General features: G+C 48.2%; 1 protein-coding gene across 20 annotated transcripts in view; it reads right to left on the bottom strand.

Annotated features, from left to right (window-relative positions):
* Ralgps1 (Ral GEF with PH domain and SH3 binding motif 1) overlaps positions 1–26,133 on the bottom strand; it is a 236,631-nt gene that overhangs the window by 140,095 nt on the left and 70,403 nt on the right. For 19 of the 20 annotated variants that reach the window (XR_005502087.2, XR_005502084.2, XR_005502083.2 and 16 more), the window contains 3 exon segments: positions 11,433–11,516; positions 2,943–3,032; positions 908–1,000 (listed from right to left, as the gene is read on the bottom strand). Coding sequence is in view for 16 of the 20 variants with exons in the window: in NM_001427068.1 (NP_001413997.1) it covers positions 908–1,000; positions 2,943–3,032; positions 11,433–11,516 (267 nt within the window). In the remaining 4 variants the exon portion in view is untranslated. 20 annotated transcript variants of the gene reach the window in all.

Consider the following 26,133-nt stretch of genomic DNA (forward strand, 5'->3'; position numbering starts at 1 on the left):
TAGAAGAAGCGAGGCTCCCTTTAGATCGCCTATAGCATTATCCTTGTGCATCTCAGAGGCCTGAGCCAGCCAAGTAGGAAACTGAGTCCAGCCCAAGGCTGGCAAGAGAGAAAGTCGGAAATGAGTTGAAGAAACATGTCTAGCAATTCTATAGAGTTCTGTCAGTCCCCGGGACATAAACAGGTCTTGAAAGGCCCAAGCTGTGCCCTGTGAGAGACTCTGGACCAGGCAGCCAGGAGGTAAAAGCTAATGCGCTATGGAAATAGCGATTACTTCCCCACATCAGGCCCTGGGCCAGCAACGGAGGATAAAGAGGTCTGAGATATTTTTAAAGTATTTTCGCAGCAGAAAAACTTTCCTACAGACTCAATTATATAACTATCAGACTCCACCTCTGAGTTGAAATTACCAAAGGCCTCAGGATGAAAAAAAAAAAAGAAAAAAGGAAAGAAATAATTTTTTCCTATATGAGGGTCATAGGTTTCTCCAGAGAACCCTGACTACATGGCCAATGACCCATGGCAGCTGCAAGCCATCAATCCCCAGACCTTCTCAAGGGCAATTTGAAACTTGCCAGAGATGAAAAACTGGCCAGGCCAAGGGCAGAAGTCACATGCTGAGCCCAGCCAGTATAGATGATGTCGACAGGTCCAGGAAGATCTATCAAGGGCTTCCAAGCCCAGCCACATCAGCACCCTCCCCATTCCCTGGAATCAAATGGGGCTGGGATCACTGATGCTATGGGGATGTCCAGAGAATGCCTCTTTAATTCCAGTGACTGTCCTGCCCTTAGCAAAGCACACAAACACAAGTAAGTGAGAGAAAGCCTGGGGTTTAAGCCATGCAGACATTCAGCAAGAATAGGACGGTCAAAATCAAAGGGATAGACTGAGGGAGGTCAACTTACAGCCCAGGTTTTTGTCAGCCTGAAGATGGGAGCACTTTGTAATGCTGACACCACAGACATGAGAGAATGAAGGTTGTTGAGTTCTAGAAGTTTCTGGAGGGAAAAAAGATATGGAATTCATTATTTTGCTGCCATAGACAACAGAACGAAAACATGCTTGAGTATTGCCAAATGTTGTCATATTTATGAAATTCAGTTACACTTAAAATATCTCACATAGAAAATACAGTGTAGCAGCTCACAGGAAACATATGCTCCTTTCCTCAGAAGGTGTGTCTCCAATTTCCACAATCTGACTTGTCTGACTGTGACGAAAACATGGTACCATATAATCCCTCTACTTGTGCACTACTTGTGCGGCCTCCGGCAAGTGACCCAGGCCTTCTGCATTTCAGTGACCTCAGTTAACTGAGCACAGTGACTGCAGTATCCGTGCTACCTGAGATGGTACTCTGTCCTCTCTACCCAGAAGGCTCATCTCCAATGCCTGACTACTTGTCCTGGGTACTTTCAGCCTCAGGTGGCCCTTCCTCTACCATGTCTTTCCTAAACATGTTCTCAAAAGGCTGTGTTGACACACGTGTCCTCTGAGCACGTGGATGAAGTGTTACCTATCACTCTGCACATGGACCTTGCACAAAGGCCAGCTCAGCAGGCAAGATAAATAGTCAAAAGTCTGTGGGGCTGGCCCCACAGTTCTGCTCCGACTTGGAAACATGGCCCTGACCAGACAAAACCAGTGCTTTACTTAGACATCTTGGAACGCTCTGATTGTTTCCTGTGTGTAAGAATAGATGCTCCCAGGGAGGTTTCAGTTGAGCATCTGACTTGCAGTGCCTGCCACAGACTCCCTTCCCAGAGTGGCAAAGCCTTTAGGGCATTAACTAACCTGTTCCTTTCTCTTTTAGAGACTGGGAGGGAGGTGTGCACCAGGACACACATGGTGCACAGCCAACATGACAATCATCAGTAAGAGAAAAAGCAGAGATTAGGGAGGGTCATTTGGGGCTCCTTGGGTGGAGACATTGCTCATTTCCAAACAGAAGCCCCATGAGGACTGAAGCAACATCCTCTTCTGACCCAGCTACAAGCAACACAAAACCAGCACCAAGTGTTTCCAGAGAACCCAGGACAGTGACCTCTGTCCCTGACAGTCAGACTGCTACCCTTAACCTTCTGGGAATAGGGGCACAGCAACTTGGCTGAGGGTACAAATAGAGTCCTGTTCTGTTGGCTGGAGCCCTCAGCATGGACCCACCACCTCTCTTTGCTGCCCCTTCCTACTGTGCAAATGGAATGATACCTTGTGTACAGTGACTTCCATCACAGCAGCTGCCACAGAACTTGGCCCTGAAGGGCCTGAGTCCAGGGCAGCTTTGGTCTAGGATCCTGGTGGAAAGACAGCATGCGTGCACTTGAAGGAAGCTATGAACTAGGTAGAGCGATGCTGCCAAGGAGACTTTGGAAGCACCAGGTAGTGGGAGCAGGGCACTGTTGCTGAGTATGACAATGGTCCAGGAGAGCCACAGCATAACACAGCCTGACAGGCAGCTGGGAAGAGAGGATGGGAAGGAGGACCTGACTTGAAGAATGGACAGAGCCTATGAGAACAGCGGAAGCAGGGTCAAATGGTCCAGGCCTTATCTCAGAATGGGTGTGGGGGACGCTGTGGAGATGACTGTGCGGGACATGCCTAGATCAAGGCATTGGGGCTAACTACAATACACCAGCCCCCAGCACTGGCAAAAACCCAAAGGGCAATGGATCAATTCCAGGGAACCACTGGACCACAAGCAGAGACCAGGTGCCTAAGGAAGGCGAATGACTGGCCACAGAATTATGGGATGCGAAGGGGCATGTTTCTAAGGCTCACACAAGGCACCAGCAGCCAGGTGGATCTCAGAGCTGGCTCTGCCTAGGGAGGTCAGGCCACAGCCTCCCACCCATGGTAAGTGGCCCTAACCAGCAGGTTCAAGGCAAAATGTCTGCCAAAGTTCTAAGGAAATATATTTCGAGTAATAAACAAACAGCTTACCTTGGCTATTTTCACAAAATGGCTCAGGATTTCTGCCCTTATTTTTAAAGTCTGTGCTGTTAGAATTTCTCGTACGACCCAAAAACTGACCTGTAGAGTTAAAGATAGACACACACACACGCATGCACACACGTGCGCGCGCACACACACAGAGAGAGAGAGAGAGAGAGAGAGAGAGAGAGAGAGAGAGAGAGAGAGAGAGAGAGAGATGGTTAAATGCCAGGCTGCTCATAGGACCCTTTGCCCACCATCACAGTGGATCTCCATGAGGCCAGGCAGTTTTGAGAGCATGGCCTTAAATCGCACAAAGAAGACAGCTCCATGTGACACCTAATCCCAGGTAGGTCTGTCCCCCTGCCCTGCCTCCTCTGGTGTAACACAGTGGGGACAGACACTCTCCTTACCATCCAGAGCAGTGCTGGGCCCCACTACACAGGTCAGTGTCTCTGCAGCCACCTCAGAAAACAGTGAGATGACACGGCCTTGTCTCTGCTCAGGAGAATCCAGATGTGGAGAGAAGATGGAATGACGAATGGATGAAGGACAGACAGATGTTCAGACAAAGGGAACTGTCTACTTACCACACCTTCCATAAACCCACATCCCCAGCCAAGCCCAAGCCAGGGTGGATTGACTGATATTTGTATAGTTGAAACAAACTTCACTTTGGTTTTTTGTCTGTTTTGCTTTTGGTTTTGGTTTTTCGAGACAGGGTTCCTCTGTGTAGCCTGACTGCCCTGGAGCTCACTCTGCAGACCAGGCTGGTCTTGAACTCAGAGATGCACCTGCCTCTGCCTCAAGAGCAATGGGATTAAAGGTGTGACCACCATTGCCCAGCTCAAAGTTCACTTTCTAAAAACGGTTTGTCACTGATTCCACCAGGCCTGGGGGTATGGGTCTTCTGGTTGTGGCATCGGCCAGCCATGAAGTAGCTTTGGTGTAGATCATCATTCATGGCTGGCCTCTCACTTATAACAAAAAATCCTGGGTCTTGAGTCTGTTAGAGGCAACAAGAAAGTTGTCTGTCAACATGAGGCTGACTCACGGCACAACAAGGAAACACAGAAAGCAGCCAGCCAAAGAATGCTGGGAAGTGCTTAGTGCTTCTCATAGAGTCTGGGAGGACCAGGACAGCTTGGCAGTGAAATGGCATGTACACACAGCAGGTGCATGGTGGGAAAGGAGGGGGGATGTTGAAGCTCTTACTTGACAAGGAAAGAGAGTGAAGGACAGCCTGATACTAATAAAGAAGCTTGCTAGGCAAGAACCCACCTTCTTCTGACTGAACTACTGCTGCTTTACAAAGAGAAAGCACGAAATGCTGAGAATCAGCAGTTGGCTGTTTACATAAAGCAGGAAAATCACAGAAAGGCTGCCTCAGTGTAATTAGCCATGGCTGCCTACAGGACACGCCTAGGTTTCCATAGAATCATTTTTTCCAAGGAATTGTCAAAATTAAGTTCAGATTCAAATGTTTACCAGTTGTTTCTGAAAATAGTTACTCTGGGCACCAAACAGGAGCTTGTAAAACTTATATTTAACACGTGCAGTTCCTATATCACATAATCACAAGTGTGATACTTTACATGTGTAACTCAACAGACTTGTATGACAAACCTCACGGTTTCCTGGTGTGGCTCTGGAAGGGACAGAGCAGATTAGGAACACACAGTGTGCAGAGGTTCTTAGGCAAGAGCCGATTCAGCAGAGTTGCGTGAAGCCCTACTCTGTGCAGAATCAGGCACTGTAGGTCCGCCTCTGGCCTGCCATGGGATAGACCAAAGGAGGCGGAGCCCTACACAACTGAGCTGGAAGGTAGTTGCCGTAACTTTTGTGTGCATACATGTATTACTCATGTCTACATTCATGGCTATATTTCTCAGTGTAAACATATGGGGGTGTTTGAGGCAGGGTTTCTCTCTGTATAGCCCTAGTTACCATGGAACTCACTCCGTAGATCAGGCTGGCCTCTGCCTCCTAAGTGTAGGGATGAGAGGCACCACCACCGCCTGACTGCATCTTTAACTGAAACTCACATGAATTCATACTGTTATTCACGACTCTAAGCCATTAGCTTATGGAGTGTTGCTCTTTCCTTGTCTGCCTATAGTCTCACAGCACAGAGAGAACCCAGTTTCCAGGGCCTGCCTCCACACCTCAGCTGTCCAGTGCCAGCACACGTCCATCAGCACTACTTCAGAAGTCTCATCCAGCCCAAGGGCACTGTTTACTCTCCGACACAGTTCCAGCTTCAGAACACGTCCCGTGCGACTCCAGAGCTAACTCGGACCAGCAACCTCTGCCCTCCGCAAAGAAGTTACCTCAATTTTGTAAGTGTGCGCTTTTGTCTTGTATCTATTCTAGGAGCCCTCCATCTTTAAGTTGAAATTTCTAGGGCCAGTGTGTTGAGGTCTTGGTGCTCTAATATTCTGTAGGTTGTCATAAAGACACTGTCATATATCTACCATTACCATATATGGAATTATCCCATCCTCTTAAACATGCAAGTCTGGGCTGAAGGCGCAGCTCACTGGCAATGCTTTTGCCTGGCAAGTACAAATCTGAATTCAATCCCTGGCGCTGCAAACACTGCCTACCCACTCAGACCTCACTCCTTCCCAACCATTTGACGACAACTATGGATCTAGTCTCTACCGTTTTACCTTTCCCAGAGTGTCAAAGAAATAAAATAGAAGGCAACAGGCCTTCTACACTAGCTTTCACCTTATGTATACAGTGGCAAGCCCCCTATGTCTATGTAAGGCCACAGCTCATTCTACTTCTTACGTGAACATTATTCCACGTGTCTGTCCACACCCTGCGGAAGGACATCTCAGATCCTTCATCTTTGACAACTATTAACAACCCGCCATGAACACTGCTATGGTACGCTCGTGCTCCCTCCAGCCCGTGTGTGTGTGAGTGTAAGAATGTGTGTGTGTGTGTGTGTGTATGAGTGTGTGTGTGTGAGTGTGTGTGTGTGTGTGTGTGCGCGCGCGCGCCTGGATCCTACACAGAGCAGGGCTTCACGTAACTCTGTTCAATTGACTAAGAACCTCTGCACACTGTGTGTAGGTCCCTAATCTTCTCTGTCCCTTCCAAAGCCATGCCAGGTCCTCTGCAGCTTCCCTGTGTTCAGACGCAGTGGGAGCGATGGCTAGTCTGTGCCCTGGGAATGAAGGCCTGAACATCTTCTCATGCTCTTTGCTGCTGCCTGCATCCCCTCCTCCTTACCGATGCTGTTCAATCTTCAAACCATATTTTTTTAAACAGGTGCTTGGTACACACAGCTCCCACTCTGTGTTGGTCTTCATGACTTCTTTTAACCATGTCTTCTCCACAACGGTAAATCTTGTCTTAACAAACTGCCTGCTTACTGATTGCCTCACAGATCGTCTTTTGGTTTCTAATAGCTCAATATCAAACCCAAGGGCACAGAGATTCTTTGCCGATGTCTTCTCCTACAAGTTTACATCTGAATATCTTATCTATTTTGAGTGAATTTTTTGAAAAGCTTAAAGTCCGTATCTAAATTCATTTCAACAGACACAAATATAGAGACAGACAGACAAACGGAACTCTTCAGTTGTCCCAGCACTACACTGGTTATTCTAGGTGTCTGGTCTCCCTCACAGCCTTTGGAATGAGTCTGCTGGGTTGTCCAGGCAGCAATTACTGTAAATGTCAAGTGGGAACTGACATCTCAGTGACACCGAGTCTTTTCATCCATGAACATGAAGCCCCTCCCTGTTTCCTAACATCCGCTCTGATTACTTACATCAGTGCTTTGTAGCTTTCAACATACAAACCACATTTTGTAAAAATAAACAGGACCTAAGTCTGTTTGGGGCCTGGTGCTATTACGAACAGTGCTTTCAACCTTCAGATCCCAATCTTTCATTGCTAGCACAACAAAAGCAACCCTTTGTGTGCAATGAATGGCCTTGTACCCCTGGCTTATTTTTAAAATTTTCTGTAGACAGTCATGTCAACTGTGCATAAAGACACCGCACTTTCTTGCTCTTTCAACTGAACATCTTTTATTGTTCCTGTCTCATTGTGTGTACTCTGACATGGAGCAGGGCCAGAACCACACTGTCTCATTCTAGGTCTCACAGGGCATGCCCGGTGTCTTACATTAGATTGCAGGGGACATGACATCATCTGGGATTAAGGATGCTATGGATTTCTCTAGAAAGTCCCCTTTCTAATTTTTTTAATCACAGGTAAACACTGGAATGTGTTCTTCCTCCTCCTCCTCTCCCGCCTGTTAATCCAGTGCTTACACTAAATTTCTGAAAAGTTGAAACGGCCGTACACACATGGAAAAACCACCATGTGTCCATGAGCTGAAATATGATCTACAGACTGTCACTTAGTACATAAAACTATCATGGCTGTAACTCACTGTTTTGATGTTATAGTACTCGGGGCCGGGTGGATGTACAAGACCTCTCTTGGGAAATGCCAGAGCAGTATTACAGATGACTAGAAAAGAATGGTTGTGGATACAAAACACTTTATTCAGTTAGTCATCCACAAATAAACAAAACAAAAAGCAAACGGGGAGAGAAAAGGAAAAGCCCAGATTTAAAAAGAGTGGGCTGGGGAGATGGCTTGGTGGTTAGCTGTGTAGGCAAGAGGACCTGACTTCCAAGTCCCCAGCACCCACATAAAAAGCTAGGAATAGCTGTGAAGAGCTGAGAAAGGAGGACTGGTGAACCTACTTGGTGAGTTTGAGGCCAGTCAAAGATCTGGTCTCAGAGGTGGGGAAAGAAAGAGGTGCACTCCACCCAAAGAATGGCACCCGAGAGCAACCTCTCGCCTCCACATGCACACACATACACAAAGGGGTAACTGTCTCCTCCTCACCAAATTTTACCTTTCTCCTTCAGCAACATCTATGACATCTTTGCAAATGAACATGGCCTCCCATCCCTTTTCCTCTCTGATTGCGGTAACTATCACCCCCAGTCCCTTCTGTCACCTCCTTCCTCACTGTCCAGGGTTGTTCATCAGCAAAAAAAAAAAAAAAATCCTATGTTGTCACCTTGAACCCAAAACCTCGAGTCTTTTGAGTCTCTACTCTCCTATTTCTTGCTCAGTCCCCTCCAGTCCTTTCACCTCTTAGTCAAATTGTTCTTGCCATTTGTCACTCACTCTAACCCCTTCTTTGAGGAAGTCCCCTTGTCCCTCAATCCTTCCAGCCGTGTGCATGGAGAGACTGCCCACATGTCCTCAAATGCTCACACTGGCAGGCTGCAAATGGAATGGAAGATACTTAAGTGTTGTGTGCTGTCTCACCTGGGCCGCTGTCAGCGCTTGAGACTCTCTCTTGGGCTTGAACAGTCAGCTTCCCACCCCAATGCCCCCTTTGTCTCCATCCTTTCAGGCTTCACACTGTACCTCTAGGCTGCCTGCAGCTGTGTCTCCCTATGACAGCTCCCATCTCCTCTAGGCCTCTGTCATACAGACCCTGCCTCTCCTCACCTTTGGCTCTCCCTGGCATCCTGGACCCTTCTGTTCAGACATGAGCACCATCGCGGGGCTGCCCACTTGAAAGAAGGAAAGCACAACCAGCTTGCTGGATGTCACTGGATCTGCCGGCCTCCCTCCATCTGCAGAGCTGCTGCGGCAGCACTGCCTACTCCTCTTCTGTCCGTAGGTGCTCTACCCTGCTGTGTGCCTATGGCTAAAACCAATAGGCTCTCTACCCACTCTGCTCAGGTGGCCTGAGCACTCCTTCACTCACGTGCACTTCCAGATTCTGCCCTTCTGACAAGTTCTTCCCACTCTTAAGAATACCTTACCCAGCCTCACCCTCTGCCCACGGATGTCTGCAGCCCTCGGTTTTCAAATCCCCTTGAACACACTGTAGCCCTCACACTCTGAAGCCTTAGCCTCTCATTTTAGCCTTACCTTCCTTTTAACCAAGTGCTTTGAGCTAATGAATCATTTCCTCTGGGTTGACTACAGTTTCTCAGTTGATCTTCAAAACCCACTTGGAATGGTCCCTGAGGAAGAGTGCAGAGGCCAGAAGCCAGTTCAATATCCCAAAGCTGTTAAGCCATTGCTGGGGCTCACATCCAGCTGTGTCCCTGCACACACGTCAGACAAGCTCTGAGCCCCAAATCAAATGCAAGTGCATGTATGTGTACTGTCAGATGTGCTACTGTCCGATCCTCTCAATAACACAAAAGACCAGGGTAAACTCTATGGCACAGGGACATATCGCAGACCTTGGCTGGATCTGGCTAAGTTCTGCCATCCTGTTGTTTATGAGAAAATCTTGAGGCATTCAGATCCCACAAAGGAGCAGGCAGGCTGAGCAGGAAACTTGCCACTTGGTTTCTGGTTTGGTCCCAGAATCCCAAATGCTCCAGCAGCTTCCTTCTGGCCTTCTGGCCTTTGGGTTTTCCTTGCAGCCTCTGAAACATCTGCAGTCCCCTATCTGCCAGATGCCACTCTCTGATAACCTTACAATAGCTCCTTAAAGTCAGTGCTATTGACATTCCTCGGTACCGGTGAGGAAATGGAGGGTCTGAAGAGGTTGGTGGCTGCTAACTCTTATCTGGAGTCTAATAAGGTGTCTTGTCTTCATGTGGTTCAGGTCTGTCTACCCATAAGAAGACCAGTGAGCTCATCCAAAGACAGCAGTTCCAGAAGTAGGCCAAGGCTGGCCTCTGGCCAGTTTTCAAGCCCGAGCTCCCAGGCTGTGTCCAGAAGCTGCTGGCTTTCCATGAGCCTGCATTTCCTGGAGCATAATGTTTGAGAAAACATGGCTTGACTGCTGGCTCACTGCACCACTTGGTCTGGGATAGCCATAATACAACTGTTTGCACATGGGCTGTACTGCCTTTGCCAAGCTGACCCGGCACCCCTGTGTAAAACAGATTACAGAGTCCCCGAGGACCCATCCTCCGTGAGCTCCATGGCTGGCCCAAGGTGGGGGCTAGATTGGCTCTCAAACAAAGATTTTTGTTAAGGAAACTATGAATCCTCTGACAGTGTGTACACATCTGGCTTTTCCTACTCCTCTTCTTCCCTCCCCCTCCTCTTCTTCCTCCTCCTCTTCTTCATCATCATCTTCTCTTTTTTTGTTTGTTTTGTGTGTGTGTGTGTGTGTGTGTGTGTGTGTGTGTGTGTGTGTGTTTTGCTTTACCTTGTTTTGCTTTTAAGACAGAGTTTCTACATGTAGCCCCAGCTGTCCTAGAACTTGCTCTGTAGACCAGGGTAGCCTTGAACACAGAGGTTCTTCACCTGCCTCTGCCCCCCCCCCCAAGTGCGCACCACTACACTGGGCTTCTTTTCTTTTTATTCAAGAGTAAGCTCAGTTTGAAAGGAAAAGGTTTACAGTACAAAGAGAAATCATTTCTCTGTTAAACAAACTGTGCAGCCCCCCAACCCCCAGAACAGAGGCAGTTATGCTGTGCTTGGCTCTGATCTGTCCGTCAAACAAACAAACAAACAAAGCAAACAAGTCCTCCTAGGCTTGATCTTCAGACTACAAGCCAGTGCTTGTCTGAGACTCCTGCTGCCCATGGATGGACTCGGAGGCAGCAGAAGGCAAAGAGGTGGAGCAACAGTGATGTTCAGGGCCAGGCATTTCCGAGAGGGAAGGCCCAGATGAAACCAAGACTCCAAGGGAATGTGGGTCCCAGGACCCAGAGGGCCAGCCACACAATTATGCAACCTTTGGGTCACTGTCCTCGCTGGAAACCAGAAAATAAGGGGAAAACACTGAGGAAAACACAGAATCCTGTGTGGAGGTCTGGCTTGTGCAAAGGGAGCTGTGAGAGCTTACTATTGAAGCCCAGCACTGGAGTTCTGGGGAAATCAGAAGCACTGGCTCTTCAGTTGGCCCATTTGCCTCTGAGCTTTGCTCCCGTGACCCTGAATCTTTGCACTGCACGGGGAGACAGCTCTTCACACTTGAAGCCAGGGCTTGGCTGGACCCAGGCAGACTGCAGCAGGTGGGCATCGCTCACTGTTTCACGAGTGTTCGCTAAGAGTCCTTTACACAGGAACTTGACATGGACAAGATGGCAGGCTTGAGGATGAATAGGCCAGACAAGTCATCACAGAGACCACAGAACACACAAACCAAAGACAGTCAAACTGGGGACCACACAGAGAAAAACAAAATGGTTGTAGTGAGATGTTTGGTGTGTGCTCCCTGCACATGTGACACTGGAGTGAAACAGGAAGAAGAGTCCTGAGCCAAGAACACAGGATATGCGACAGAGGTATGGCAGAGAGGGCAGACCTGGGGGCTGGAGAAGAAAGGAGGCAGAGAAGTGAGGCTGAGCTCCTGTGGAGTGGCTGCAGCACAGGGGACTCAGCCCCACTCACTTTGTGCACCACATTGGATAGCAGTGGGCAGTCAGGAAATGGTGATGGGACCCAGGGCCAGAGACTGGGATTGAACCCTAAAGGGCTTCGAGCTCGGTGGGCAGCCATGAGGACAGACACTCCAGGGATACTGCTTACCTGGTTGAACCTCCGAGTAAAGGCCACGACATTGGGGGCAAGACTGTGTTTCTCCTTTTTACTCCATCCGCAGCTGGCCAATTCCTGTGAAACACAGAGTCAACAGGAATTCAGTCAGGATGCAAAGCCACAAGGCATGTGCCTCGATTGTGGGCATGGAAGTGGCCTAAGCTCACCATGGGGAGGAGGGGCGGGGTCTACAGGTGAGAGTGCAGCAGGCAAAAACATGGAGTACTCTCCCCTACCACTGTACCCCATTTCCCAAGATTTCTCTGCCAAAATATTTACTATTGTCACACTGCCAGCTTCTCTGGGACAAAGAAGCCTTCTTACAGTGCAAATTGTCTGAGACAGGTGCAATGCTTAAATAAGCAGGACTCACCCCATCCTGGACATGGATCCAAGCTAGCTTAGAACCAAAATCTAGCTAAGGAATATCAGATTTTGCTGGTCACACAAAATCCTTCATTTTTGCCATCAGGCAACTAGAGATGCTTCTGGGATTACCTGGGATTCCTTCCTGAAGTTACCCCTCCCACATTTTATAGAGGCAGGACAGGAAAGTACCATCACTGCAAGAACATGTGTCCACCAATTTCCCAGAAAGCTTAGCAGTATTATTTGATAAATCAAAGTGGCTAAGTTTTACCTGTCAGCAAAGGTGGCTCCTGTTTGGATAGCAGAAGCCATTATGTGGGGTCATGTCAACACAAGCACAGGGTATGGTTTATCCACTTCAAACTCTATTTGGCATGGGTTGTACACATGCCCCTCTTCTAACACTGCACACGGGACACCTCACACCGCATGAGCTGTACACATACCCTTCTCTGAACAATCCACCTAGACAACTGTTAGCAAGCCAGAATACCCACCTCCACTGAGCTACAAGCATTCACCTCTTAGAACAATGGAGTAAGTTTCTCCTGCCATTTAATGTTCATTAGACCGAGAGAGTCTATTAAATCACACTTCAGTTATATCCAGGCATGAGGCTGAGGGCCCAATCCAACCTGAATTTGTTTGTGTACCTAAACAATAAGGCAAACGTATCCTCTGCGTGAACTTTTGGGAAGGATCTCTTATTCATCATCTCATGCCTGTACATAACTGGGCCCACACATGACTAAAACCAGATGCATTATGGGAAATGACATGTACAGTATATGAAAGTTTGCATAATTCAAGTTCACCAATCAAATCAGAGAATCACCCATGCCATAACCCTTAGCAACCATACTCCTTCTCTTGACCCCCAACACTAATCAGGGATCTTGAGTTCCCTACTCATGTGGCCTCCATCACTCTTGACAGCGTGTTTCTTCCTGACATCCACTATTACTTTTGCTCCAAATAAAGTTTTTCTTCACTTTTGCAATCTGTGCGAATAAGAAACCAAGAACTAGGAACCACCAAGACAATCCAGAAGCTATAAGAAGACCGAGTCAAGACTATCAAATAAAAGCCCAGCATCCCCAGCCTGTGCTGTGGGGTGTCCTGAGAGAAGTAGGGGAGAAACTTTCTCTACCTAGACTTGCTGATTCCAACCAGGCCTCCACTATATTAGCCACTTTTTAAAAAGTATACACCTGGAACCTTTTAAGATCTTCAGTGAGAATCAGATGCCAGTGAGCTGGAACAAACATGGAAGTCAGGAGTTGAAAGAGTAGAAACAGAAAAAAAAAAAAAAAAGAAAAGAAAGAACTTGCCAGCTGGACAGTGATGTCTGAGGCAAATGCTCATCAGGGTAAGTACCTCAGGACCCAGTGATGAGTCCCAGCAGATGCATGTGGGAAGCCAGCTATAAGCAAACTGTAGCCTGTAGCCTGTGTGACTGAAAAATGACCTGGCTGGACATGGACATACATGAAAACTAAGCAAGAGCCCAAGCACACCTCTTCATGGCTGTTCACATCTGTAAACAGCCACTGTCACCCCTATGAGGACAGAGAGCCAGGACTTAGTCAAGTCTAAAAACAATATCAACCAAGAGTAGTGTTTGACAGATGCCACTGGAGCAAGATGCGCAGGCAGTACCCACACAAGCACCTCACACACAGGCCCTTCGCAAAGGTTTCCTCATAAAAACCACCATCACATCCTATTTAACTCAGGCTAAGTACTCATTCTCCTGAATGAACGCCATGACTCTACTTCTTAAAATCACACCTAAATGTATCTCTTGGTGCTGTAGGGTTTACCTGCTTGTCGTCTGCATCTTGTCTGAAATGTGTGCCTGAATTCGTTTCCAGTGCATAGTTCATCTGCCTCAATGAAATTCACTCCCACTGTGCAGCACACACCATTAAGCACACTGTACAGGGACTTTAATCCTGAAGCATGAAAGCATGATCCTTTAATCTGGCAAAGGATCACAGCCAAAGACCTTCTAGGAATACAGACATGTTCTGCATTACAGCATGATCTGGCTGGAATACAGACACACCCTTAATACCACTGTTAATCCCTAAAAAAGAAGTTAAGGTTCTAAGAGGAAGCAGCTATGTTTGAAAGTGATGTCTAATCGAGGGGCAGACAAAGTGATGAATCAGAGAAAGATTTGACAGACTGAGTCAGAGATAGAATAAGCCCAACTCACACAAGAACAGCAGGAAGAAAGGCCACTTTAGAGCAAGGAGAGGGAAAAAAGGTGGTATGGTATATGGTGGGTAGTGTGTATATATGGCAGTTTTACCAGGACAGTTTTACAGAGACAAGTTACAGAGAGAACAAACTACTCATGAAGATAGAACAAGCCAAAGACTGAGAAGGAGCCCAAGATTAGATCATGTTGCCAAAGTTAGTATGAGGCTAGGCAGAGCAATTCAGTCAGAAGCCAAGAGAAGCTGGATTGAATCAGTCAGCATGGAGAGGCGTTTGAGCCAAAACAGCTGAGCTGGACCAGAGTTCAGAAAGATATAAGAAGGGTGAGCTTATTCAGCAGTAAGCCTCTGAAACGACAATTACATCTGGCAAATAATTGCCCTGCTACAGATTGTCAGGGCAAAGGCTTCTCATTCAATGCTGAGAAACTGCAGATTTTAATCAAATATAAAACTTGCACATTTGAACAATGTTCAGAAATTAGACTGCTTAGTGTCTAATCTCTGGTGGTGTTTCCCTGCATTCAAAACTAAACAGCAGCAGGGGTGTGTATGCTGGCAAGGGTGGATGTGCACATGCATGGGTAAGTGTGTGTTCAGTTCAGACTCCATGTTCTCATTTCTCCACCATGACAATCTGAGAAGACACCTGGAAGGGAGACGGTATAGGACCAACCCTGATCCAGGCTGTCCATACCCCAGTGGTATGATACCTATCTCTGTAGAATTTCTATTGTTGTAGGATATAGGAACATGGAATGCCTAGGCTCTGTGAGCACTTGACACAGGTATCTTCCCCAGGGATGGGGTACAGACCACAGTGAGGGTGGCAGGAGCTCTGCTCAGCACCAGCTCCAACACCAAGTGCCTCCTTCCCTCTCCCGTCCCACTACTATTCGAAATGGTTTCTATTTCTCTTTTCACCTATGTCATACAGCCAAGAGTCAAGGAAGGTACTTTGCACATCTACTCTGAATTGATTCAGTTTGAATATCTCTGAGGCCTTGATTTGAACACTGGCATTTGGTGGAGGGGTTGGGGTAATCTGTCAGTTCTCTAGGGAGCCTTGTGCAACAGGAGCCAGGATGCCTTTCAAATTACAACCTCATGGGACTAGAGAGATGGCTCAGTGGTTAAAAGCATTGGTTACTCTTCCAGGGGTCTTGATTTCAATTCCCAGCAACCACATGGTGGCTCACAACCATCTGTAACGGGATCTGATGCCCTCTTCTGGCAAGCAGGTGTACATGCAGATAGAACACTCACATAAAACAAATAAATCTTTTTTTAAAAGTGTGAAACTTCCTGTGTCTGAGAGGTGCTTTGGAGGCCTGCACTGAGCAAAAACCTTTAAGTAGAAAGGCTTTCTTCCGAGTACAGCCTGCCACCCTATCACCAGGGTCAGGGCATCAGTCCCATCCCTGAGGATTATGTAGATGTTGGCGATCTCCCTGGGCTGCAACAGGAAGTGCAGGAGGAAGATTCTGGAGCAGGGTGGTGGCACATTGGGCGTGTGGCCTGGCCTACAACATGCGTCTCAGTATCTTTTGAGGGGATGAGGTCTGAGAGCTCCTTGGCACTGGAAACTCCCAACCTCAGCACAGAAAGATTTCTCAAGATGTCAGATGGGATCAGCCCATTCTATCTATACTAAGCCACTCTCTGGGCCAACCTCCTTGGCGCTCTTCCTCTTCTGTGTCTGGCCTTACAGGATCACAAGAGACTCCATCTGTGTCAAGTGCAGTTGGAAAATGTGAAGGCACAGAACAAAGCTCTTCCAGTCACCAAGGCCTAAAAGGGCCCATGCTACAGAACTAATTTGATTGTGATCAAGTTAACATTGACCAAAGGAGACAAGGTTGGCTCTAAGAGAAAAGGAAATCTGGGTTGAGGCTGGGAAAGTCTGGCAGCTCTAAATCCCGGATGAGCCAGGGTTGGCAAGGTCCTTCCCAATGCTCTAGACCTACAGAGCATCTAGGCTGGCTAGCTCTGACCCTGGGCTGACTCCAAGAGGGTATAAAAGAAGGCTAAGAGTCTCTGGGTCTTGTCTTCTGTCATGCGATTTCCTGAGTCCACCAGAAAACAGAAGTTAAGAGGAGGAGCCGTGTGCCACTCAGGTCTCCCCCCTCTGCCTCCCACCCTGAGGCCACACAACATGGCCCCACCCCTAACGCAGCCCTCCCTTCCTCCTGCACGTTGTGTGCATTAAGCCTCACTCACTAGTAATAATATCGGATGTCTGGCACATCCCACCTATCTCCTCCAGTCCCCTTCCTCTCCATAGCAGACTTCCCTGAACTGCCTTCCCCTATCGCTCCTGCCTTCCTCATGCCCTGATCCTACCACAGGTCACTCCTCTAGCAATGTCAGCTCCTGCCTGGGACACCATGGCCCTGCACTGTCCTGTGAACCCTCTGGGCCATGTCTTTGCCTGACTGCCCTTGCCTCAGCCCCACCTCCCAGGCACTCTCTCCCGATGCAGGCTCCCAGTCCCACCTGGATCTGTCCATGCCTGCTTCTCCATCCTGCTGCTTTGTCTGGGGATCACATGTGTGCCATCGGCTTCAACCCTGTGCTGGCCATGTTCCTGTCCTGAGTTCAACCAAGACCCCATGTTCCTTGTTGGATACACCTCCCTTGGTTCCCACAAAGCACCTCAGTTTCTGTAGGCCCAGACCCAAAGGGTGTGTCTACACAGCTGCCATACACAAAGCCCTCAGCAACATGAGATTAATTTACACATTCTTTCTGCCAGTCAAAGGCAAATGTTTATTACTAGCACTGTCTATGGAAAGATCTCTACCTGGCACAAAAACAACTTCCCTTAACATCCTCACCTGTGTGCATTGTTAGGCAACAGTAATATCAACATTGGTCTTAGCTCATCTGACATAGCATCTCTGAGATCCACCAGCTTTGTGCTTAGAGCTCTGTAAGTCAGACACCATGATATGTCCTAAGAAAGGCATAACTCGGAGTTGGGGATTTAGCTCAGTGGTAGAGCGCTTGCCTAGGAAGCGCAAGGCCCTGGGTTCGATCCCCAGCTCCGAAAAAAAGAACCAAAAAAAAAAAAAAGGCATAACTCTGAGCATAGAGCAATGAGGTAATCTCTGAAAGTGGAACCTTGGGGCAGGGTAACATTGTCCCTGATGGGCCCCCTGCCCCCATGGTGTCTCGGCCTCCAGGCCATAGGCAGCTAGTATCAACATGAGGCCTTCCTCGTGTGGCTTAATTCCAACTTCAGGCTTCCCCAATGCACACTCTCTCAGCATGTCCACATGGAAAACACGTCACCTAAGGAAGAGTCACTGGCCCAGACCTCCAGGACCACCATGAGGCTGGCACCAGTCACAGGCACCATGCCACCTCTGTAAGCCCCTACAAGCTTTATCCCACCTCCTCCCACCCCACCTTCTGGCAGAATAAAAACAAAGACCACAGAGACAAAGAGGAAAGCTGCCAGGTCCATCTATGGAGTTTTCAGAGGAGCTGGCAGACAAAAGCCAGGAGGTCCCTGAGAAGTGGATCAGGGCCAGTACAGACAGGGATGGGGTCTGACTGAGGAGGGGAGTGCATTAGAACCAGCCTCTGCTAGAAAGGTTAAGAGTGGGTTCATGAGAGAGACAAGCCCCTGAGGGATGTACAGGCCTTGCCGCCCACAGGAAGTCATCTTTGAAGATGTTCACAGATGAGGAATGACAGAGCTCCCGAGAGATACTCCAACTGATGCCTGGCAGAGTGCTGCCCTTACTCTCAGGAGTTAGGAGCTGAAAGCATGCACATTACAGAAAGGCTGGAGAGTACAGTGGTTAGGGAACCAAACAACCTACTGACACCTTCCTTCTATGGCCCAGGACAAGTCATTAAGTCTGTATGCCTGTCTTTACTTAGTCATTTGAAAATGGTCCTGAATCTTTGGCTACTGCACCATGAACAAGATAGACCTCATCTGAAAACAGCCCTGAGAGTAGCACTTGCCATGAACCGGATTTGTATGTGCTTGGAACAAAGGCCAGCACTTTCAACCTGGTGACTAAACTAATAAAACAGCATTCCCACGAAGAGGGGCGGTGGACAGGCAGAGGCAGGGCCAAGACCTAGGGTACGAGTCTGAGGGGTTGGGACTCCCCAGTGCCTAGGAGGGTCCAGGTCAGTCAGCATGAGCTGCAGGATTTCCTAGGCACACACTGCATGCCCACAGATGTATTGATGCCTCACTCATGTCAATTCTGTATCTTGCAAGTGCTCTAGATCACCAAGCACGGCACCATCTTATAGGACCTGCCCCACTACTCTGACCTCTGAGCTCTAAAGAAATAAATATATAACAGTCAGGCAGCTGACCTGTCCAGACAGCAGGCAGGCGGATAGCAAGGCTCCATCCTTCCCTGAGCTAAGGGAGGGCTCCTGGACTCCACAGAGCTCCAGCAAGTATGGGGCAATCAGGCTGTCACTCCCTACAGAACAGGATGGTCACTTTGGCTATGCTATGCCCTAATGACTTCGTGTTGTAGAACAGAGGCTTTCTCTTCATTTTGAGCTCAAATGCCATGGCAGTTTGACCTCACAACTGGTTTGCACAAGAAACCAACCACTATATGCCCAGCAGCAACAATGGGGCACAGACTTACTTTCATGAAATATTACCACCTACCAATATATCAAATTAAGTCAGGAATACATGGATATATCAAAACCAGAAATCAGTCCTGTGAACTTACCAAACATACCAGACTAAAAACTGATGCAATCCCCTGTTCTGGGTCAAATAGCACAGGGACAGCTCATCTTTCATGGGGACTTGACTGGCTTAGCTCCTCCTAGACTGGGCAACGTCTGCAGTGGGTGTTTCCAGCGGTTTGAAAGAGATAAGAAAGCCCATACCAACCCATGGGCTGAAGTCCCAGACGAAACAGAAGGGAAAGGAAGAGAGCCAGCTGAGTATTATTTCTCAGTTTCTTGATTGATTGACAACATCAACCAGGCCACTCCCACTACATACTACCCACCATAATGGATGACACCCTTCTGAACTGTAATACAGAATAAATCTGTCCTCTTGTGGTCACATTGTCACCTAACCATTGGGTGCCTGCATCCCATAACCAGTAGGCAGTGCACTCCTAACTCTGTCCCTAGGGCTTCAACTTGGTTTGACAGGATATCCCTGCCTGAGCTGGCTTACTAAATGAAATGCATCCATGGCCCCACCTCCCACTCTAAGACATGCTTTCTCTGATCCACTGGCAATGACTCCTTTTATCTGTGGCTGATTTCCACTTCTGCCTTAAGTAAGGCCTCTTTGATTCTTGTGCTATTTCTCTGTCTCTGTCTGTCTGTCTCTGTCTTCCTCCTCGCTCCCCCCCCAACACACACACACACACACACACACACACACACACACACACACACACACACGACAAACATGTGACCTGAGAGTTAGTAATTAAGATTGGAATAGAAGGACATGTGCTTGCCAGTGACCCTGTCTGCCGAGTGAATCAGTAGTTTTTAGTGAATTGAAGAGAATGAAATTGATGTCACCTGTGATTCTATTACTCATGACAAGGTGCCATTCAGACACCCAGACAGCTGGGTGACAGGCCACAACTTAGCATGGCTGTGCCTAGGCAAGGACTTCTAAGAGCCTCAGCATGTGTCAGAGCTGACTCAGGGATCTACCAACCAGAAAGGGGCATTCGGCCTCTGGCTGCAAAGGCTGAATATAGAAGATAAAAGGGATTTTAGTCGTGTGCTAACAGCTCTCCCAGGAGCAGAGACTCAATGCAAATGGCAGCGTTTACTGAGTGCCAAGAGCCCCATGGACTCTGGAGGCCGATCTGCATGTTACCTACCTAGTCTACATGGCAACATAGGATTAGTGTCCTTTCAGCCTGGCTAGACAAGGCTCAGAGAGACTGCCACTTACCTAAGGTCACAGCTAGTAGGAAGTGTCCCCATCTACTGAGACGGCACATCCAGAGCCACATGCCCTCCCCAGATCTGAACACAGTACAAGTCGTTATGTACATGTGCCACTGTCCACATAAGTCTGAGTCTTTCTCCGCTGCCATGGTCTCTGAGACCGGCTGTAGGCAAGGGTAAGAGAGTGATGGGCTTAGTCTGTCCCTGTGACTACCCCCCAAACCACCGACAGACACTTCTACTCTGAATCCAAAGCAGACAACACATGTGAGTGACGCATTGCTCCTACAGTACCTGATATGTATGGCCTGGGAGGAGAAGTTCACAGGAAAGATAACTCAAGCTGCCAAGAAAGTGGGGGCGGAAGGGCCCTATCCATTAATGAGTGACTCCACAGGATCTCTGGAAATCAGTGTGTGAGGTTTTGTTTGTTTGTTTGTTTGTTTGTTTGTTTTAACCTGGGAACAGAGCCCCTCAGTAGACTGTAATAAGAGAGGCTGTGGAGGTGGTGGGATCAGTTGCCTAGCATTGGCATGGGGTGGGGTGGGGGTGTCAAATAGCATCCTGGTTACCAGGACCAACAAGAGGAGGATGAAATTTGGACAGAAGACAGTGCTCAGACAGCATACTCATCAGGAGAAACAGGGTGGAGAGGTTGAGGTTTCCCTCTGGTACCCCAAAATAAATTTCCAAACTTGCTGGCATCTCCTGCAAGTCCATCATCTGACCTGTCTTCGTGCAGGAGGGGTATACAGTTCAGTGTCCTGCCCTGGTCACAGAGAAGGGAAAGAATATACACAGCTACAAGCCACCAGGTACAGGACTGAACACAGAACAGTAAAGCAAAAGACCAGGGCAACAAAACCTAACCATGGAGCAGAGGGCGATTCAACACTGATCTGCTACTTACTATAAGCAAGCACAGCCAGGCAGTGGTGGCTCACACCTTCAATCCCAGCACTCAGCAGGCAGAGGCGGGCACATCTATTTGAGTTTGAGGCTAGCCTGGTCTACAAAGTGAGTTCCAGGACAGCAGGTCTACACAGAGAAACCCTGTCTGGGAAAAAAAAAAAAACAGAAAGAAAGAAAAGAAAACACAAAGGACTGAAAAATTACATTTTACATTTGGTAATTTAAAAAAAAAAAGGACATACACAATATACAAAGAATTGTTACAACTCTAATAAGAAAACCAGCCTGGAGAGGTGGCTCAGCAGTTAAGAGCACTGGTTGCTCTTCCAGAGGTCCTGAGTTCAAATCCCAGCAACCACATGGTGGCTCACAACCATCTACAATAGGATCCGATGCCCTCTTATGGCACACAGGTATACATGCAAATAGAGCACTCATATACATAAGATAAATTTAAAAATCTTGAAGGAGGGGGAGGGGGAGGAACAGAAGATCATTCAATTTTCTATTAAAAAAATAGACATTTCTGATTTTTGAGAACCTTTGCCTAAGAGGATGTGTGGAAGGCTGAGAACACACAGTGATGCCATACTTGGTGTGTGTCTTTATAGCCACAGATCATCTGTGTGTCAGGTGTCAAATGCAGCCATTTGGGAAGGCGATGAGTGGACTGCAGTAACCCCACTGGTAGATAGGTGTGCACCCACTGAGGTCCTCCATCTACCCTACACCAGGAGTGTCCTCAAGGCTTCTGCATCTTCTACTCCTGCCAGCCAGTGAGGGACAGACAATCCTAGGCTACCCATGAAACAAAAACCACTCAGCCAAGAGGAAATACAGGAGCAGTGCACACATCCAGCACTTTAAGCTAAGGAAGGGAACTGGCACACAGAAGTGTCACATGATCTCAGTCCTGAAGACAGTCTGAAAAGAGAAAAGGGCAGGGGCAAGGTCAAATTGCTGGCTTCCAGGGACACAGGCAAACTGACAAAGCCACAGAAGTGAGCTGTGGCAGACAAGCACTTCTCCCTGTGGCTATGTGGTGGCTAACAGGACAGCATTCATCTCTAACACTGCAAGGAATTAAGCTCCCCTCACTAAGCATGCCTGACTAGAGACAAACCATGGGGAACCTCGAGGAAGTGCTATAATGGCAGCTGTACAAAGGGCTGAGGAGCAGCTCGCTCACCCTGGGGCAGGAGAATGGGCTGCTGGCGGGAGAGAACCAGAGCAAGGAAACCTGATATGGATGAATTAGGACAGAAAGTTGGGACATGTCTTCAAGACTTGATGAAGGCAAACAACAATAGACAAGAGGTGACTAGAAACTCAAACCAAGGGACTCCTCACTGCACATGTTTAAACAGTATATATACATCTACTGTTTTGTCAAACAACAAAGCACAATCCAGGCTCATCGCTCACTGGATACCAAGGAACAGGTGCCAACTGTGGTGACAGTGGTGCCATCTGTGCCATAGTAACAGTGGAAGCTGTCTGTTAGCTTGCCGTTATTCATGTCTACCTAAGGAAGGCATGATGTTCTGAATGAGAAGTTCAAGGCTTGGGCAATGGAAAGGTGTAGCTGCCCAGCAACTGCAGGAAGTATAGGGCGAACGACAGGAACGAGCATAAGAAAGAATACTCAAAGTGGATAACAAACAGGAAACCCAGGTCTCAGGGAGCCAAAAACTCTAACATGACCAGGAAAGAAAGCAGTTGGTTTTAAGTTTTCTCTACAGTTGGGGGGTGGGGGGAGTGATGTATGGCGTACCACTGTTACAATTAAGTTTACTTCAAAATACTATCATAAAGTCACATCCTGCTTACCACCCATTGTCTTAGTTAGAGTTTTACTGCTGTGAAAAGACACCTTGACCAAGGCAACTCTTAAAAGGACAACATTTAATTGGGGCTGGCTTATGGGTTCAGAGGTTCATTTTCATCAAGGCTGGAACATAGCTATATCCAGGCAGGCATGGTGCAGGAGGAGCTGAGAGTTCTACATCTTCATCTGAAGGCTGCTAGCAGAATACTGACTTCCAGGCAGCTAGGATGAGGGTCTAAAAGCCTACACCCACAGTGCCACGCCCACTCCAAAAAGGTCACATGTACTCAAACAGGGCCACATCTTCTAATAGTGCCACTCTGTGGGCTGAGCACATACAAACTATCACACCTATCAGCATGTATAAACATGACTGGCAGCCCCACATGAGCAAGAGAGGCTCTGCCCTCTCCATGAGGAAATCTGAAGACCATGACCAGCTGTCCACCAAAAACAGTGTCGTGAGGAAAGAGCTAAGGCTCAAGCAGAAGCACAGAGGTCTTATGTGGTGGGGTCCTTACTAAGGGCTCAGAAAAAGCTGGTAGGTGTGAAGCTGCCAGGACCTGCCCTGCCCTGCCCTTTCCTGGGACAAACCTAGCTGCTATGAGAGATGAAAGGGCCGGGGACTAAGACAGAGAACAGGAGATAAGGGAGGATACGGGGGAAGGGGGGGGAGCGAGGGAGGGAGCGGGGTTGATATCCAAGTAGCTGGCACTGTACTGGAGAGGTCCCTACCCCTGAGGACCTTGGTATCTTCTGGGCCTGGGGCACAGGAATTCCAATTGTCAGAACTTAGGACAGCAAAGAGCAACTGCCTTAGCTTCTAGGTTGATGTCCACCCTATGGGACGTTTTGTAGCTCCAAGTCTCCTATGTAGCACGTTCTCTCTCTCTCTCTCTCTCTCTCTCTCTCTCTCTCTCTCTCTCTCTCTCTCTCTCTCTCCACTGTGTCTGTCTGTCTCCTCTTTCCAGGAGGAAGAAGAGGGAAGAGGAGAGAAGAAAGGATATGAAGAAGACAAGAAATATGAAGGGATACTAGTGATGGGCAGACGTAAGTGTGTCTATTTCCACTCATTCCAGACTTAGGGTGGGTCAAGGAAATATAGCAATGTAAGTTTCATATACACTCATGCCATGGAGCACAGGAGAAAAGAGAGAATAACTCTGTAATAAGTAGGAGAAAGGTATTCTGGGGAAACACTGGCCAGAATGAAGGAGAGGGATTTCTGGAGAGACTGTCTCCAGGGGCCTGTCTGGTAAGCTGGCCTAGCCTAAAGGTTGGGAGGAATGAGGGTCATGCCCTGCAGCTATGCAGCAGAAGAGGATCCAGGAAGAAGGAAGGTCACACACAAAGGCCAAGTTAGGAGACCCTCAGCATGGCCCAGGATATCCAGAACCCATGTGACCGAGGAAGAAGGTGGCTGGGAGAGTGGAGGAATGAGGAGGAGAAGGAAAGCACCAGGCCAAGCAGGCATGGAATCATCTCTTGAGGGGAAGCCTCATCTGAGTGTTAGACAGGTCTATACCCTGATAACAGAAGCAAGAACAGCAGGGTGGGCCAGGTATACCAGCTATTTCTGCTTTGACCATTTTGGCTGGTGACAGCAAGGGGTACACACACTGTCTCCTGGGGGAGCAACTCTAGCCATTTGAAACAAAGGCCTGCTGGAAGCTGAGGTGGAGAAAGGAAGGAAGGCAGTGCCCAGGGGAAGGCAACATACCGGCTCCAGGACTCTTGCCAGGCGCATCCCACCAACAGGGTGAGAGAACAGCCAGCCGGGACAAAGTTGGGTGTATGCATGGGGAAGTCACTGAATGAGCAGACGCAATCTGTCTTTCAGTCCTTGGCATTCAGTCTTGTTCATTCTATAGAATAACAACTCATTTCCAGCCACTACTGTTTCTGCAAATCCTTAACTACTGTCTGCTGGAAACCATGCACTAGATTTAGGGTCACGATGATGCAGATTTCCCAAAACATTCCCTCTGCAGCCCTTGTTCTGCACAGCTCTGCACAATTAGATCCAGCTGTCTGTGCCTGTGGCAGCCAAGAGCAGCCCTGCAGTCTCTGGTCCATGTGACAGAGGAGGGGCCCCAACTAACAGAATATAGCACAACAACCAGCAGGCCACTCCACAAGGCAGGGGCCCCACAGGAAGACCGTAGGGCAACATGTCCATTTCCACCCTGCCACTAGGGACAGGACGGGACACAGCATCTTTTAAATGTAACAACACTTAGTTGTCTTGATCAGAGACTCAGTAGGTGTTCACTATGAAAATGGTGAACAACACAGAGCGAGCGCCCTTCAAATAACACTGAAGTCACCATCGGATTGCACGGCTCACAGCTCACACTTTTACCCACTTCCCTCACAAGAAGCCCATGAGACAGGCTCCATTACTGCCGCACTTGGCAGAAACCTGCTCACACCCCACCTGTAGTTGCTGAAACCAGAACCCACAGTCACAGGGACTTCCATCTCAGGTGTACGTGCACTGGACACCCGCTGTCCTCCAACTCACACTGCATCTTTCCACAAGCTTCTGGCCTTAAAGCATTACGACAAGGACTTTCTCACATCTCCATTCCCTTTCAGAATCCTAATACCCACCAGTTTCAAGAATTTTCTTGTACGGAACCAGGCCATATCTATTCTGCTCCTTCTAAGGTCCCAATGAAAAACCATGACTCCATTCTACTGATGTTCTCCCTGGGGAACCAGTGAATTTGCTAGACTCAGTTACAGAGCATGGGTTAGGGATTCCTAACAGCACTATGAGCCCCTAAAGTAGGCACACTGGAAAGACTTCATGTTGCACAGACGATGGCTCTCCCATAACCAGATAGATGGGGCTCCCACTCCCTGATCTTCCCCAGCCCTCCCACAGACCATGAGACCAGTATAATTAGGGCAAATTTTGATTAAAGAGGCTAGATGCTCATGTGAGAGTCTAATCCCTCCCACATCCTCCTCCAAGGGTGCTGGTTCTCAACATGTAGGTCTCAACCCTTTTGGTAAACTTCTATCTCCAAAAATATTTACATTACAATTCATTACAGTAGCAAAATTACAGTTATGAAATAGCAATGAAATAATTCTATGGGGGGTCACCTCAATATGAGGCACTGTGTTAAAGGGCTGCAGCACTGGGAAGGCTGAGAGCCACTGGGAATGCCAACAATCAGTGAGCCCACCACTGAAAATCTTTGGAAAATCAGAGCCATCTGGTCTCATGAAGATGGCGGCGGCTCTGGTCATGGAGTGGTGCTGCAGAACAGCATACACCGGCATTGTTTTAAGGGCACATGGTGTTTTGCCCGGAGCCTGGGGGACCAGAAGAAGGCATCGATCCCTTGGAAATGGAGTTACAGACAGCTATGAGCCGCCATGAGGAATCAAACCCAGGTCCTTCCTCTGGGAGAACAGCCAG

This window comes from Rattus norvegicus, chromosome 3 (assembly GCF_036323735.1).
Source record: "Rattus norvegicus strain BN/NHsdMcwi chromosome 3, GRCr8, whole genome shotgun sequence".
NCBI classification, from domain to species: Eukaryota; Metazoa; Chordata; class Mammalia; order Rodentia; family Muridae; genus Rattus; species Rattus norvegicus.